The sequence below is a fragment of the Aotus nancymaae genome, unplaced genomic scaffold (genome assembly GCF_030222135.1).
Source record: "Aotus nancymaae isolate 86718 unplaced genomic scaffold, 86718_ANA_hifiasm-v0.15.2.pri h1tg000059l, whole genome shotgun sequence".
Taxonomy (NCBI): domain Eukaryota; kingdom Metazoa; phylum Chordata; class Mammalia; order Primates; family Aotidae; genus Aotus; species Aotus nancymaae.
Window position 1 is genome coordinate 37,756,939 of NW_026988473.1, and position 16,463 is coordinate 37,773,401.

Below are 16,463 nucleotides of genomic sequence, written 5' to 3' on the forward strand. Positions count from 1 at the left end.
TATGGTTTAATGAAAAGAGGAGTATCTTTGATAATACAGGTTGTTTTGGATTCCAGCTCTTATTTTGCCATATGTTAGTTGACTACATAAGGTTATTCATTTAAGTCTTTTGGCTCTTTATCCGAAAATTTATTGCCAAATTTAAGGTCATATAAGTTCTCTCATGTATTATCCTCTAGAATTTTTGCAGGTGCATATATTACATTTAGGTCTATGATCCATATCAAGTTAATGTTATTGAAAGTTGTAAGGTCAGTGTCTAGATTATCATTATCGTTTCCATGCAGCTATCAAGTTCTAGTACCATTTGTTGAAAAGACTATTTTTAGGTTTGTTGACTATATATTTGTGTAGATATATTTCTGAGCTCCCTATTGGGTTTCATTGAATCCTGTTCTTTCACCAATACCACACTGTCTTGAAAACTAGATTTACAGTAAGTCTAGAAATCAGGTAATGTCAGTCATCTTCTGTTCTTCTCCTTCAATGTTGTGTTGTCTATACAATTTAGAATCAGTTTGTTGAAATCTACAAAGTAACCTGCTAGAATTTTTATTGGGATTGTGTTGGATCCATAGGATCAGCTTGGAACAACTGCTACCTTATCAATATTGAGTCTTTGTATAAATTAACATAGAATTTCTCCTATTTATTTAGCTCTTTTTATAAGAGTTTTATAATTTTCCTCATCCAGATTTTACACATGTTTTCTTGGATTTATACCTAAGTATTTTATTTTTTGTTGCTAATATAAATGGTGGGCTGTTTGTAACTTTGTATTCAAATTGTTCATTGCTGGGATAAAGGAAATCAATTGAATTTTCTGTATTAAACCTACATCCTCTAATCTTACTAGAATTGTTTATAGTTCCAAGAATTTTTTGTTTTTTATCGTTGTTGTTGATTCTTTGGGATTTTCTACTTAGACAATCAGGTCATCTGTGAACAAAGATAGTTTTATTTCTTTCTTCCCTAACTGTATAACATTTATTGCCTTATCTTACTGCATTAGCTAGGACTTCCATTATGAGGTTGAACAGAAGTGAGAGGGTACTTTTTTTGTCTTCTTTCTAACATTAACTGAAAAAAATCTGGTTTCGCACCAGTAACTACAATGTTAGGTATAAGTATTTTATAGACGTTCCTTATTCAATCAAAGACATCCCTCTCTACTCCTAGTACTGAGAGTTTTTATCATAAATGGGTATTGGATTTTGTCAAATTCTCATTATGTATCTGTTGATATGATCATATGATCTTTCTTCTTTAACTTTTTGATGTGATGGATTTCATTAAATAATTTTTAGATGTTGAGACAGCCTTACGTTCCTGGGATAAGTCTCAGATTGTATATATTAATTTTTATACATGGTTGGGTCAATTTGCTAATTTTTTGAGAAGTTTTACACCTATGTTCATGAGCAATATTGATCTGTCATTTTTTTTCTTTTAATATATTTTTCTGGTTTTGGTATTTGGATAATGCTAGGCTTACGGAATGGGTCAGGAAGTATTCTCTCTGCTTCTATGTTCTGCAAGATATTGTAAAGAATTAGTAAAGTTTATTTTTTAAATGTTTGGTAGAATTAATCAGTGAAACCATCTGGGTCTAGTATTTTTTATTTTGAAAGATTCCTAATTATTAACTAATTTTTAAATAGATAATAGCCCTATTTAGATGATCTATGTCTCCTTATGTGAATTTGAGTAGATTGGATCCCTTTTAGATTTAATCAGTTTCATCTAAGTTTTCAACTTTATGGGCATGGAGCTGTTGGTTATATTTTACTGTTAATTTAATGTTCATAGGCTCAACAGCTATGGTCTCCCTTTTACTTTTGAGGTTGATAATTTGTATCTTTTTTGTCAGTCTGGTAAAAGTTTATCAATTTTATTAATATTTTCAAAGAATTATATTTTGGTCTCATTGATTTTCTCTATTGTTTTTTGTTTTCAGTTTTACAGATTTCTGCTCTAATTTTTATGTCTTTTCTACTGCTTACTTTGAGTTTAATTTGTTCTGTTTTTTTCCTGGTTTCCTAAGGTGAAATCTTAGACTATTGAGTTTAGATCTACCTCTTTTCTAATAAATTAATGCTATAAAATTTCTCTAAGCATCATTTTCACTATATCCATAAATTTTGATAAATTATATTTTCATTTTCATTTTGTTCAGAATATTCTACATTTCTTAAGACCTCTTCTTTGGCACATGTGTTAGTTACAAGTATGTTCTTAATTTCCAAATATTTGAGGATTTTCCAGCTATCTTCCTTGTTATTGATTTCTAGTTTAACTTCATTGTGGTTTGAGAACATACTTTGTATAATTTCTATCCTTTTAAATTTGTGAAGGTGTGTTTCTGGTTTGTTTGTTTGTTTGTTGCCGTCGTTGTTTTTAGATGGAGTCTTGCTCTGTTGCCCAGGCTGGAGTGCAGTGGCATGATTTTGGTTCACTGCAACCTCTGCCTCCTGGGTTCAAGCAGTGCTCTTGCCTCAGCCCCCTGAGTAGCTGGGATTACAGGTATGCACCACCATGCCCAGCTAATTTTTGTATTTTTTAGTAGAGACAGGGTTTCACCATTTTGGCTAGGCTGGTAGTGAATACTGAACTCTTGACCTCGTGATCTGCCTGCCTCAGCCTCCCAAAGTGCTGGGATTATAGGCGTGAGCCACCACATCTGGCCTAAGGTGTGTTTTCATGACATTGAATGTGATCTGTCTTGATGAATGTTCCATGTAGCTTGAGAAAAATGTGTATTCTGCTGATGTTGAATAAAGTAACTATTAATGTCAATTAATTCCAATTGACTGATGGTGCTGTTCAGTTCAAATATATTCTTACTGATTTTCTGTCTGCTAGTTCTGTCAACTACCATTAGAAGGAATTGACATTCAGTTATGATAGCAGATTTGTCTATTTCTTCTTGCACTTTTATCAGTTTTTGCCTCACATATTTTGATGTTCTGTTGTTAGGCACAAACGCATTAATGATTACTATGTAATTTTACCCCATTATTACTATGTAATGTCCCTCTTTATCATTGATAATTTCTTCTTGTTCTGAAGTCTGGTTTGTCTGAAATTAATAATGCTACTTCAACTTTCTTTTATTGTTAGCAAGGTATAGCTTTCTCCATCCCTTTATTTTGATTCTATCTGCCTTTATACTTAAAGTGAGTTTCTTGTAACCAACATACACTTGTGTCTTACATTTACTTTAAGAGTCTTTGTCTTTCAGATCATTGACATCCAAAGTGATTATTGATATTAGTGAATTAGTATGTGCATATCTGTTACTGTCTTTTAGTTGTATAGTTGTTTTTTCTTTCATTTGTGTCTTTTACTTTTCCATTCTTCTTCTGCATTCTCTAGTTTTGAGTAATTTATATTATTTAATATTCTCTCCAGTCTTAGCATATCAATTATACTTGTTCTATTTTATAACATTTTTAGTGGTTTTCTTTGCATTTGAACTATAAATTTATAAGTTGTTCAAGTCCACTTTCAAATAACACTATAGTGCTTTATGGGTAATGCAGTTAACTTATAACGGAGTATTCCCATTCTCTTTTTCTTATTCTTGAAAACATTATTGTCATTCACTTCTCCATAAAATATAGACACCACATACATTGTTGCAATTATTATTTTGAACAAACTATTTTTCTTAGATCAGTTAAGAGTAAGACAGATAAAATATTTTGTTTTACCTTCATTTTTTTCTTTTCTAATGCTCTTCGTTTCTTTAGGTAGGTCCAAGTTTTTGACTTATAACATTTTCTATTGCTGTTTGGGCAAGTCTACTAGGAACAAATATTATTTTCGTGTTTGTTAGTCTGAGGAAGTCTTTAGTTCTCCTTCACTTTGGAAGGATACTTGCACATGATACAGAATCCTAGATTGCTGCTCTTTTTCTTTGAACACTGTAAATATTTCACTCCATTCTCTTATTGCTTGCATGATTTCTGTAAAGAAGTGCTATGTAATTGTTGTTATTCATGTTCCTATTTAGGTGAGGTATCCTATCACTTTTCCCCAGCTTCTTTCAAGATTTCATTTTTGTCTGATTTTTTTTTTTTTTTGCAGTTTAAATTTCATATGTCTAGATGTAGTTATTTTGGTATTTATCCTGCTTGGTATCTTATGAATTTTCTGGATCTGTGGTCTGTGGTCTATCATTAAGTTTAGAAGCTTCTTGTCTATTATTATGTCAAATATTTATTCTGTTTCTCCTCCTCCTTATTCTTCTACTTTTTTATCTTCTACTTCTTCTTCTTCTCCTTCTCCTTCTTTTCTTCTTCCTCTTTCTTCTCCAATCAGGTAATATTTAGACTTTTTATAATTGTTGCTCAGTTCTTGAAGAATATATTCTATTTTTTATAATTTTTCTCTTTACTGTTATTTTGGAAAGTTTCTATTTACATATATTTCAGCTAACTAATTTGTTTCCTCTTAGTCTATTAATGAGCCCATCAATGTCATGCTTCATTTCCATTAAAATATTTTAGGCTTTTAGGGTTATTTTGATTTCATCTTAGATTTTCCATTTTGCCTTATATTACCCATTTTTTCTTGCATTATGTCCACTTCTTCTATCAGAACTTAGCATATTAGTCATAATTATTGTAAGTTCCTAGTCTGACAATTCTAAAATATCTGCTATTATCTGAGTCTGGATCTGACTGACGGTTACTTTTTTACTTCAGACTGGTTTTTGCCCTTTAGCATGTCTTGTTATTTTTTTTCCTTTTATTTTTTTATTGCATTTTAGGTTTTGGGGTACATGTGAAGAACATGCAAGATTGTTGCATAGGTACACACATGGCAGTGTGATTTGCTGCCTTCCTCCCCATCACCTATATCTGGCATTTCTCCCCATGCTCTCTCTCCCCAACTCCCCACCCCCCACTGTCCCTCCCCTATTTCCCCCCGACAGACCCCAGTGTGTGATGCTCCCTTCCCTGTGTCCATGTGTTCTCATTGTTCAACACCCGCCTATGAGTGAGAACATGTGGTGTTTGATTTTCTGTTCTTGTGTCAGTTTGCTGAGAATGATGGTTTCCAGGTTCATCCATGTCCCTACAAAGGACACAAACTCATCATTTTTAATGGCTGCATAATATTCCATGGTGTATATATGTCTTGTTATTTTTTATTGAAAGCTGGACATGATGTATTGGGTAACAGGAACTAAGATAGATAAGCTTTTAGTGTAGATTTTATGCTTATCTGATTAAGATTTAGGCTGTGTTTTCTGTTTACTGTAGCTGTGATATCAAAGGATAAAATTTCCCCTGGTTCATTTTTGTCTTCCTTCTTACTTTTGGTCTCACTAGGAACTCTTTCTTAAATAAGATGTGAAGCTTGAAATTTTTTTTTAAGCTTGAAATTTTTAAAGCTGGAATCCTCTGATACATACAGGAGACTGACTGATGTATTTGTAAGTTGTAGGGGAAGAAGGGTTCCATAGCCTTATGATTAGAATTCAGTCTTTAAGTGAGGATGTATCTGTAACTGCTTAATGGGTTCATTTTACACACTATCCAGATAGAGCCAATTTATCAAGACAGGGGAATTGCAATAGAGAAAGAGTTTAATACACACAGAGCCAGGTAAACAGGAGACTGGAGATTTATTATTATTCAAATAAGTCTCCCTGAAAATTTGGAGGCTGAGCTTTTTCAAGGATAGTTTTGTGGGCAGGGGCCTATGGGAACGGGTGCTGCTGATTCGTTCAGAATGAAATCATAGGGGTGTGGAAAATGCCTCATGAGGTGAGTCTACTTCTGGGTGGGGACCACAGGACCAGTTGAGCTAAGCGTCTTGGTTCCATGTGGGCTGTCTGGTCATCAGAAATGCAAAAGCCTGAAAAGACATGTCAAAGTCAAATAGTGGAAGCTGCAAATCTTGTGACCTCCAAAATAATGGCTGGTAATCATTTGACTATGCCTGCATCTTAGCAGAATTCAGGCCTTTCTCATTCTCCTAACCTGGTGGCCTTCCATTAGTTTTACAAAAGTGGTTTAGTTTTGGGGAAGGGCTATTATTATTTAAACTATAAACTAAATTTCTCCCATAGTTAACTTGGTTAGATGATCACAGTTGGTTAGATCAGAACTTTTTACTGCGATAATTTTTTCACTGCAAGGGCAGTTTTTTATTCCTGGGATGTAAATTTCACAACTTCTTCTTAGCTACCCTCCCCATTAGGTAAAATAGGAAGGCTATAGGGAACAGGAGTTGTGTATTTCCTTTCTCCTAAGTCACTTGTGATTTGGTAAAACCCAATTTATTAAGGCTCTTCTAAAATAGTTTTTCTTGAGAGCATGCTCTGGTAAAGAGAACGAAGAGCTCTGAGATATTTTTAAATGATTACTTTTCCCCTTTCACTGCTAGAAGCAAAAAAAAAAGACTGTTCTCTGATCTTCACAGTGAGATCTGGTGAGGGTCCTGGAGGTAAAACTCAGGAAACTATAGGGGCTTCCCTAAGACTGTCCTCCTTAAACACCAAGTTTTTAACTTTAAAGCTTATGCATACTGAGCCTGCAGCCATACATCAAATAAAGTTGACGTGTTCCCACTGGCATTTGCCTTAGCAGAAGGTTTCCATTCCTGGCAGGCTCTGACTCTCCACATCCACTTGTCTGTCTCTCTGGTTTTCAGGGCAGTAGTTTGCCTTGTGCCCTCACTTCTCTGATGAATGTAAGAAGATTAATTGCTTTTCAGTTTGTTCTATCTTTTTATTATTGTAAGGATGGAAGGAACAATTTGCAAGCTCTTTATATGTCAGACTGGAAAGCTCCACTTAAATTTCTTTGATCTAAATTGGTTTACTAGCCACCCCTAACTGCAAATAAATTTAGAGATATGAAAAATTAAACTGACTCCCTTGCTTCCCCGAAGAGAATAGAGGTAACATTAGTATAGAAGAAAGTACTTTCCTTCTTTATTTAGACTGTGAGGATTCTCTTTCTGTAACTTGCCCTCCTCTCTGAGTTTTTGGAGTAAATGCATATTATGAGTAAAAGTTCAACCCATTTGCTTTGTTTACCATTTGTTTTTGCATAATGAAGGGAACTTATACACTGCCATACAGAAACCCAGGACCATCAACTATACACAGCTATCATTGTGCCTTAAATATCTACAAAGCTCCTCCCTTGCTGACATACCAGTGTTTGTAACCCCAACCCATAATCTTTGTCTCTCTTTTAAGCATTAAAATATGCCTGTGCAACATATATTTTCACCTTCCAAGTTATGCCTTAGTATAAAGTATAATAATTTGAGGTATGGGAAGGAAAAGAGAATTATTCCTGAGTCCACCTTTCTATAGTGCAAGACAATTGCCACCATTTCTGAACCCTGTACCTCTTGATTGATTTACATACAATTATCTTGGTTACTCTTTCTATCCCTTTGTCATTTCAATATATAGTACCATCAATTTTTTTTTTCTTTCATAACTTGCCCCTTAACAAACCATCTAAGGATTTTCATTTCCAAAGCTCCCCTTTTTAACTAAAAGTAGAACTACCATTTGATCCAGCAATCCCACTACTGGATATCTACCCAGAGGAAAATTAGTCATTATATGAAAAAGACACTTACACATGCATGTTTACAACAGTGCAGTGAGCAATTTCAAAAATGTGGAACAAGTTTAAATGCATATCACGCAACCAGTGGATAAAGAAAATGTGGTTTATAGATACACCATGGAATACTATTTTGCCATAAAATGAAAGAAAATAATGGCATTCACAGCAACCTGGATGAAGTTGGAGACCCTTATTCTAAGTGAAGTAACTCAGGAATGGAAAACAAAATATCATGTGTTCTTGATACAGGAGTTAAGAAGTTACTTAGGCAGATAGTGAGGGTATGGAAGTCCTTATTAATGTTTTCACTCTAATGAAAAGCAGCTCCAAATCATTTTCCTTTCTAACAAAGAGCAGTCTATAAAATTGAGCTGCAGTCATAGATGCTGGCAGTTGTGCCAATCATGTTCAAAATGGCAGCTCCATCTTCCCTTCTCTGCCAGTGACGTGTATAGTAAGAAGCAAAGAAGATGGCGATGGCCAAGAGGAAAGTTCATTTGCATAATAAGATTAGGGTGGGGTAGTCAGCCTTCCCTGCATGCAATGTAAACATCATACTTTATTGAACCAATCTGTGAGCCCTATGTAAATCACATGCCTATAAAATCCATCACCTCCACCACTGGCCAGTCTTTCCTCTCAGAAATCCCCTCTCTCTCACTAGAGAGCGCGAGAGAGCTGTTTTCCTTTCTCTTTCTTCGGCCTATTAAACTTCCAGTCCTAAACTCCTCAGGTGTGTCCACTTCCTAAATTTTCTTGGCACGAGACAATGAATCCCAGGTATTTACCCCAGACAACATAGCTGCTTCATTCTCACTTATAAGTGGGAGCTAAACCATGAGGTCACCGAGGCATAAGAATGATATAATGGACTTGGGGGACACATGGGAAAGGAAGGGAGGGAGGAAAGTGAGGGCTAAAAGACTATATACTGGGTATAGCGCACGTTGGTCTGGTGATGGGTGTAGCAAAATCCCAGAAATCACCACAAAATACTTATGAATATAACCAAAACCACCTGTTCCCCCCAAAAACAGTTGAAATAAGTTTATATAAACTGAAAAAAGCCCCCCCTTTTTTCTTGAAGTGCCAGATGTTTCTTAGAGAAATGTCTACAAAATTGTTCTATATCATCCATCCCACCAACTCATTTGAGGTTTCAGAAACAACTGAAATGTTTCACAAATAAATAAGATTATATAAAATAAGATATATTAAATATGAAAATCCTAAGTTCACTCTGGTACTTATGTTTTCATTTCCCTTAATACAAAGATTTGGAATTGTCTTCAGAATATCCAGATACTTTTCACTAATGGTATTTGGCAATTATAAAAGCTGTGATAATCCATAAAAAAGAAAGAATACCTTTCTTCCAAGAAAGAACATTGAGAAGCTCAAAGGCCCCAAATACTCACTTTGCTAAAGGGCTTCTCTTCACTTTTCAAAGAATAGCAATAACAAGGAGTTACTGTGACAACCCTATTCTAGTTTTTCTTCTATATATTGACCAAGATGTATAGTATCTCCTGTTTAAGTTCAGGAATTCCATGCTTCTCAAATGTAGTCAAAATCAGTTTGTTTGATTTTGTTTCATTTCATATAATTTTAATTTTCAAATCATTGTGAATAAATTTTAACATACAATCATTCAAATGGAGAATAACCATTTATTTTCATTTGTAACAATTTCATACTAATGTCACAGTATCAAATTGTTACAAATGAAAATAAATGGTTACTGTCAATTTCTCTATTAATCTTGTCTCCAAGTGATAATGAATATGACACACCACACCATACCACAGAGTAACACTGCTTTAATCTGTGTTGATTCTTCTTATTTTACCTTTTAATCTCTTAAATATTTTGCAATTTGCTTTGTTATAAGCAGTATCCCGACTAACACTCTATTCTCATTGTTTTTGCTTAAACTGATCTTTGACTTTAAGAAAAAAATGCAATAATAGTCTTTGTACAATTTAAATGTTTTGGGACAAAATAAAGCCCTGGATTCATACAAATAAGTACTTTATTTGGTAAGTTGTGCCCAGTAGAACAGAGGATGTGTGATGAAGTTAGAACACTTAGTTGTTAAAAGAAGTTTGAAAAAGTATTTTTGTTTTTACTTTTGTGTGCTAAAAGTTTATATAACCTTTTAATAATATTAAGTATATATATTTAGGAATATTAAAATTATCCTTAAATATTACTTTAAGATTAAATTTCTGCCAGTACTGATACAATTTTTTCATTTTTCTTGTATTTTATTTGTCCATGTTGCTCACTTAATTCTGGGTCATTTAAAGACATAAACGCACTCAACAGATGCCTAAAATATGCTGTGTTAGTCACTCACAGAACATAAGACTTGAAAAATAAAAACCTTATATTTAACATCTCTATCACATCTATTATGTATAGAAATGACTAACATTTCTTAAAACTGATATACTGAGTTTCTACAAATTATTTCTGCTTGCTGTATTTGTTGTATGACTATTAATAGAGAATTATTTTATGTCATATCCATATTCAGATATGATTTGATAATTTTTTCACATCTGGCTTCTATCTGAACGTGACCTTACTTTAGTTTAAAATAGCATTCCTAGCTATTAAGAATTATTTTTACAATATATCTTGTATGAAATAGGTTTTCCCTGAGACCATTTCCAAATAATTTATAGTATATATAATCTTTCCTTATAGAAATTTTAATTGAATTTATTTTTCTTTGTGTATTCTAATCTTGTCTAGTGATCATCTTGACAAAGTGGGAGTCTATATGAAGGAAACCATGCTCCAGACCAAAATATGTGAATTTCAAACATCAAGTGACGTATCATGAATTGATCATCTGAAAAATAAATGCAATACTCCACCATTTCAGGAAAATAAATGCAGTGCAAGTATTTAATATCCAAGCTATAGGCTCTAGAATTTAATTAAATACCGTATCTCACTACCACATTTTTTTTCCTGTGGTGTACTTGAGATCTGCTGCTTTTCAACAAATAATAATAAATATGTATAGGTAGGCTTTTGAAAAATATTATTCTCATGTTTAAATTTTGCAAATGTTTTATGACATATTTAGAAGTTTAGAAGTATGTTTTAGTAATAGAACACCAGAATTCCTCTGTTGTATATTTATAATGACTTCTGTTCAAACAAAATGTTAAATTCTTTAAATAGTCCTAGGAGACTGTTACTATAAGTAACTCCTATGTGTTGCTATTGCAGCTAGGCCAGAGTGTAATTAAAATTTCCATTTAAAATAAAATTTGAATATTAAAATTTTACTTTTATGTATGAAATAAATGATAATTATCTCTATCTCTCTAAAATACTTTCTTAATTCAAATAAGTCATTTCTAATATGTAGGTTAAATTTTCACAATTATTTTATAAATTAAAAGATTACAAACTATTAGATAAACATGAACATTATATTTAGTAACTGACTTACAATCTCTAAAATGCAATTTAAAGTAAGGTACAGGGAATTCTACTATTGGAAATCATGGAAGTACTATAATTATACTTCCACAAGCAACTAGAAAATAGGACAAAATATTGAAAACAATGGCTTTCCAGAAATGGAACAAAAGTGAAAAGGATTGTGATTCCTAAGACAAGAGAAATAAACAAGAGGAATCCTATAATTTCCCATTTACTGCCTGGAGGAGCATTACAGATAATGATCCAGCAAAAAGGACTGTAAGTAGAGCACAGCAACTTTCCTGAGTTGAAGGTGAGTTGATGAACCAAAATAAAAATTCAGGGAGTCTGGGGAAGCTGGAAATTGTAGGGAAGGGTTCCACAGTAAGACCTATGCAAAGAACTTTGTAGATGTGCATGTTGCTCATGTCGAGTCTTTGCTCATTGGTAAGCTGCATATGCACAGAATGAAACCTGAAAAGGTCAGATCTTTTTATTCTTTCTCTTCTCCACTATGCCAGGTAGTAAAGAACTGGTTATCTATAAGCTAAACAATCCTTAGCATTCACACTTCCATAGGTAGATGCTTGAGTTTTGGCCAGCAAGCATGGAGAGTCCTTGTTGCTTAAACAGAGCGTTTAGTAGAGAGACCAGAAAAGTCATGTCTCAGTAGCAGTGATAAATTACCTGTAGCATAAAGATGACTCTAGACCTAGCCTAAGGATGCTTAAAAACTAGTTTGAAATAATCAGACTTATCTACAAGTAACTGCCCACCATAAAAAAGACTACAAAATCCAGATATTTAACATACACACTGTCTAATATCCAACAATAAATTTCTAGGCATGCCAAAAATCAGGAAAACAAAACACATGATTAAGGGAAAATAAAATCAATAGAAACAGACATAGAAATGAAAAAGATGATAGAATTAGAAAAACGAAATTTAAACATATATGATAAACATGTTAACTATGCTCTGTAATTGAAACAAAAATGTGAACACAAAGAGAGGAATGAAAGATATTAAAAAGAAGTAAATGAAACTTTTTAAAAATACCAAAAATTCAAAAATTCACTAAATTAAATTAACAGCATATTTAATGCAAATAAAGAAGTCACTAAAATTGAAGATATAATGGATACAGCCAGAAAAATCCAAACTGAAGCAAAGATTAAAAAAATAGGAAAATGATTAGTAATTCACCGACTTGTGAGACCATATCAACTGGCCTAACATATGAATAACTGGGTATGTTAGAATGAGTTAGGATAAGAATTTTAAAAACAATTTGTATTAGTCTGTCCTCACACTGCCAATAAAGATACAGCTGAGTTTGAGTAATTTATAAAGAAAAGAGTTTTAATGGACTCACAGTTCCACATGGCTGGGGAGGCCTCACTATCATGGCAGAAGATGAAGAAAGAGTAAAGGGACTTCTTACATGGTGGCAGGCAAGAGAGAGCTTGTGCAGGGGAACTCCCATTTACAAAACCAACAGGTCTCATCAGACTTATTCACTACCATGAGAACAGCATGGGAAAGACCCACTTCCATGATTCAATTATTTCCTACTGGGTCCCTCCCATAACATGTGGGAATTACAGGACCTACAATTCAAGATGAGATTTGGGTGTGGTCACAGCCAAACCATATCATTCTTCCCATGGCCCCTCCCAAATCTTATGTCCTCACATTTCAAAACAATTATACCTTCCCAACAGTCCCCCAAAGTCTTAACTCATTTCACCATTAACTCAAATGTCCACAGTCCAAAGTTTTACTGAGACAAAGCAAGTGCCTTCTGCCTATGAGCCTGTAAAATCAAAAGCAAGTTAGTTACTTTCTAGATACAATGATGATACAGGCAATGGGAAAGTACACCCATTCCAAATAGAAGAAATTGGACAGAAAAAAGGGGCTAAAAGTCCAATGAAAGTCTGAAATCCAGTGGGGAAGTCAAATCTTAAAGCTCCAAAATGATCTGCATTTACTCCATGTGTCACATCCAGGTCATGCTGATGCAAGAGGTGAGTTCCCATGGTCTTAGACAGCTCTGCCCCTGTGGCTTTGCAGGGTACAGCCCTCTCCTGGCTGCTTTCACAAGCTGGCATTGTCTGCAGCTTTTTCAGGCACATAGTGCAAGCTGTTGATGGATCTACCATTCTAGGTTTGGCAGGACAGTGGCCCTCTTCTAACCACTCTACTAGGTAGTGCCCCAGTGAGGACTCTATGTGGGTGCTTGCACCCCACATTTCCCTTTCTCACTGCTCTAGCAGAGGTTCTCCATGAGGGCTCCGCCCCTGCAGCAAACCTCTGTCTGGACATCCCGGCATTTCCATACATTTTCCAAAATCTAGGCAGAGATTCCCAAACCTGAATTCTTGACTTATGTGCACCCACAGGCCCAATACCAGGTGTAAGCCACCAAGGCTTGGGACTTGCAGTCTCTGAAGCAATGACCTGAGTTCTATATTGGCCCCTTTTAGCCACATCTGGAACACAGGACACCAAATCCTGAGAGTGCACAAAGCAGCAAGACCCCTGGCCCACAACACCATTTTTTCCTCCTAGGCCTCCTGGCTTGATAGGTAGGGCTGCCATGAAGACCTCTAACATATCCTGGAGACATTTTCCCCATTGTCTTGGCAATTAACATTTGGCTCCTCATTACTTATGAGGAGAATTTCTGCAGCCAGAATTTCTCCTAAGAAAATGATATTTTCTTTTCTATCTCATTGGCAGGCTGAAAATTTTCCAAAGTTTTATGCTCTGCTTCTTTTTGAACACTTTGCCGCTTAGAAATTTCTTCTACTCATACCCTAAATCATCTCTTTCAAGTTCAAAGTTTCACAGATCTCTGGGGCAAGGGAAAAATACCATCAGTCTCTTTGCATATAAAGAGTGAGCTTTACTCTAGTTCCCAACAAGTTCCTTATCTCCATCTGTGACCACTTCAGTCTAGACCTTATTGTCCATATCACTATCAGCATTTTGGTCAAAGTCATTTAGCAAGTTTCTAGGAAGTTCTAAACTTTCTCACATCCTGTCTTCTTCTGAGCCCTCCAAACTGTTCCAACTTCTGCCTGTTATCCAGTTCCAAAGTTGCTTTTACATTTTCTGGTATCTTTACAGCGGCACCCAACTCAACCAGTATCAATTTACTATATTAATCTGTTCTCACATTGCTAATAAAGACATACCTGAGACTGAGTAATTTATAAAGAAAAGAGGTTTAATGGACTCACAGTTTCACATGGCTGGAGAGGCCTCACAATCATGGCAGAGATGAAGGAAGAGAAAAGGGACTTATTTTTTTCTTTTTTTTTTGAGGCAAAGTCTCACTGCGTCACCCAGGCTGGAGTGCAATGGCACAATCTCAGCTCACTGCAATCTCTGCCTTCTGGGTTCAAGTGATCCTCATGACTCAGCCTCCTAAGTAACTGGGACTACAGGTGTGTGCCACCATGCCCACCTAATTTTTGTATTATTATTATTATTATTATTATTTTGTAGAGACAAGATTTCAATATGTTGGCCAAGCTGGTCTCGAAGTCCTGACCTCAAGTGATCTGCCCACCTCAGCCTCCCAATGTGCTGGGATTACAAGTGTGAGCCACCATGCCTGGCACTACAAAGGGACTTCTTACATGGGGCCAGGCAAGAGAGAGCTTGTGCAAGGGAACTCCCATTCATAAAACCATCAGATCTCCTGAGACTTACTCACTAACATGAGAACAGCATGGAAAAGATTCACCCCCATGATTCAATTACCACCACCAGGTTCCTTCCACAACACATGGGAATTATAGGAGCTACAATTCAAGATGAGATTTGGGTGGAGTCATAGTCAAAACATATTACATTTCTAAAACATTTCCAAATTTGATGAAAATGAAACCCACAGATCCAAAACACTGTAAAGAACACCAAGCAAAACAAAGAATAAACCTGTTCAAATAACCTTGTAATCAAATTAGAGAGAGAGAGAAAAGCAGCAGGGGAGGGGCCACATTAAATGCTAAGAAACAAAGATAAGGAAACCACAAACTTTGTTGGAAACTATGTAAGCTAGAAGACAATGAGAAGACGTCTCTAAAGAAATAACAGGAAATAAAAAATTGTCAACCAAAAGTTTTATGTAAAGTAAAAAATATCCTTCAAAACTGAAGGCAAAATGCAGATTTTTTTCAGAAAATAAAAATCAAAACAGTTATCACTAGCAGAGCTGCAGGAAGAAGTTCTCTAGGTGAAAAGAAAATGACATCAAATAGATTCTTGGATCTACACAAACAATACAGAACTCTGGAAATGATACATATACTGGTAAATAATAAAATTAATATCATTATTATTATTTTTGAGACAGATTCTCACTCTGTTGCCCACGCTGGAGTGCAGTAGTATGATCTCAGCTCACTGCAACCTCTGCCTCTCAGGTTCAAGTGATTCTCATGCCTCAGCTACCCAAGTATCTGGTTTTACAGATGTGTGCCACCACATGCGTCTAATTTTTACATTTTTAGTAGAAATGAGATTTTGCCATATTGGCCATGCTGGTCTCAAACTTCTGGCTTCAAGTGATCCACCTGCCTTGGCCTCTTCAAGTGTTAGGATCACAGGTGTGAGTCACTCTGCCCAGCCAAAATCATAAGCATTCTAATTTTTATTACTTTTAAAAATAATTGTTTTAAGCAAAATTAAAACTATCTATCTATCTATCTATCTATCTATCTATCTATCTATCTATCTAAGACAGAGGTTTGCTCTGTTGCCCAGGCTGGAGTGCTGTGGGCAATCTTGGTTCACTGCAACCTCTGTCTCCCAGGTTCAAGTAGTCCTCCTGCTTCAGCCTCCCAAGTAGCTGGGATTATAGGCGTACACACGATGCCCAGTTAATTTTTGTGTTTTTAGTAGAGGTGAGGTTTTGCCATGTTGGCCTGGCTGGTCTTGAAGTCCTGTTCTCAAGTGATCTGCCTGCCTTGGCCTCCCAGAATGCTGGGATTACAGGCATGAGCCACCTCACCTGGCTGGTTTTTACATTTTACATGAAGAAGTATAGTTACAGTCTCACCAATGCACCATAATGTAGCAGTCTCTCATTGTGAAGTTATTACCTGGAGTCCTTTGTGTCATGACCAAGAGAATTAAGTAGTGTGGACACAAAGGGTGATGTTGGAATGAAAATTTAATAAATGAAAAGAAAGCTCTCCGTAGTAGAGAGGGGGCCTGAATGGGTGGTCATATTTTACAAGACTTTGACTGGTCATTTTTACAAGCTTTAGAATGCAAAGGCTTTTATAAGAAACCAGTGAGGGGTGGGCATCTCATTTGCACAAGGTGTGAATTTCTGGTAGCTTCATTCCATTCTAGTGGGTATGTGGGCCCTTAGCTTGAGTTACTCCATATTGC

The 16,463-nt window shown here is 35.3% G+C and overlaps 1 protein-coding gene and 1 long non-coding RNA gene across 2 annotated transcripts in view; one reads left to right on the forward strand and one right to left on the reverse strand.

Moving 5' to 3' along the window:
* CCDC179 (coiled-coil domain containing 179) overlaps positions 1–10,633 on the forward strand; it is a 77,530-nt gene extending 66,897 nt beyond the window's left edge. Inside the window, exon 7 of the mRNA XM_064365435.1 lies at positions 10,365–10,633. Within this exon, the coding sequence (XP_064221505.1) occupies positions 10,365–10,367 (3 nt within the window). The 3' untranslated portion in view covers positions 10,368–10,633. The remainder of the gene's footprint in view (positions 1–10,364) is intronic.
* The window catches only part of LOC105720166 (uncharacterized), a 458,507-nt gene that overhangs the window by 436,531 nt on the left and 5,513 nt on the right, over positions 1–16,463 (reverse strand). The window lies entirely within an intron of this gene.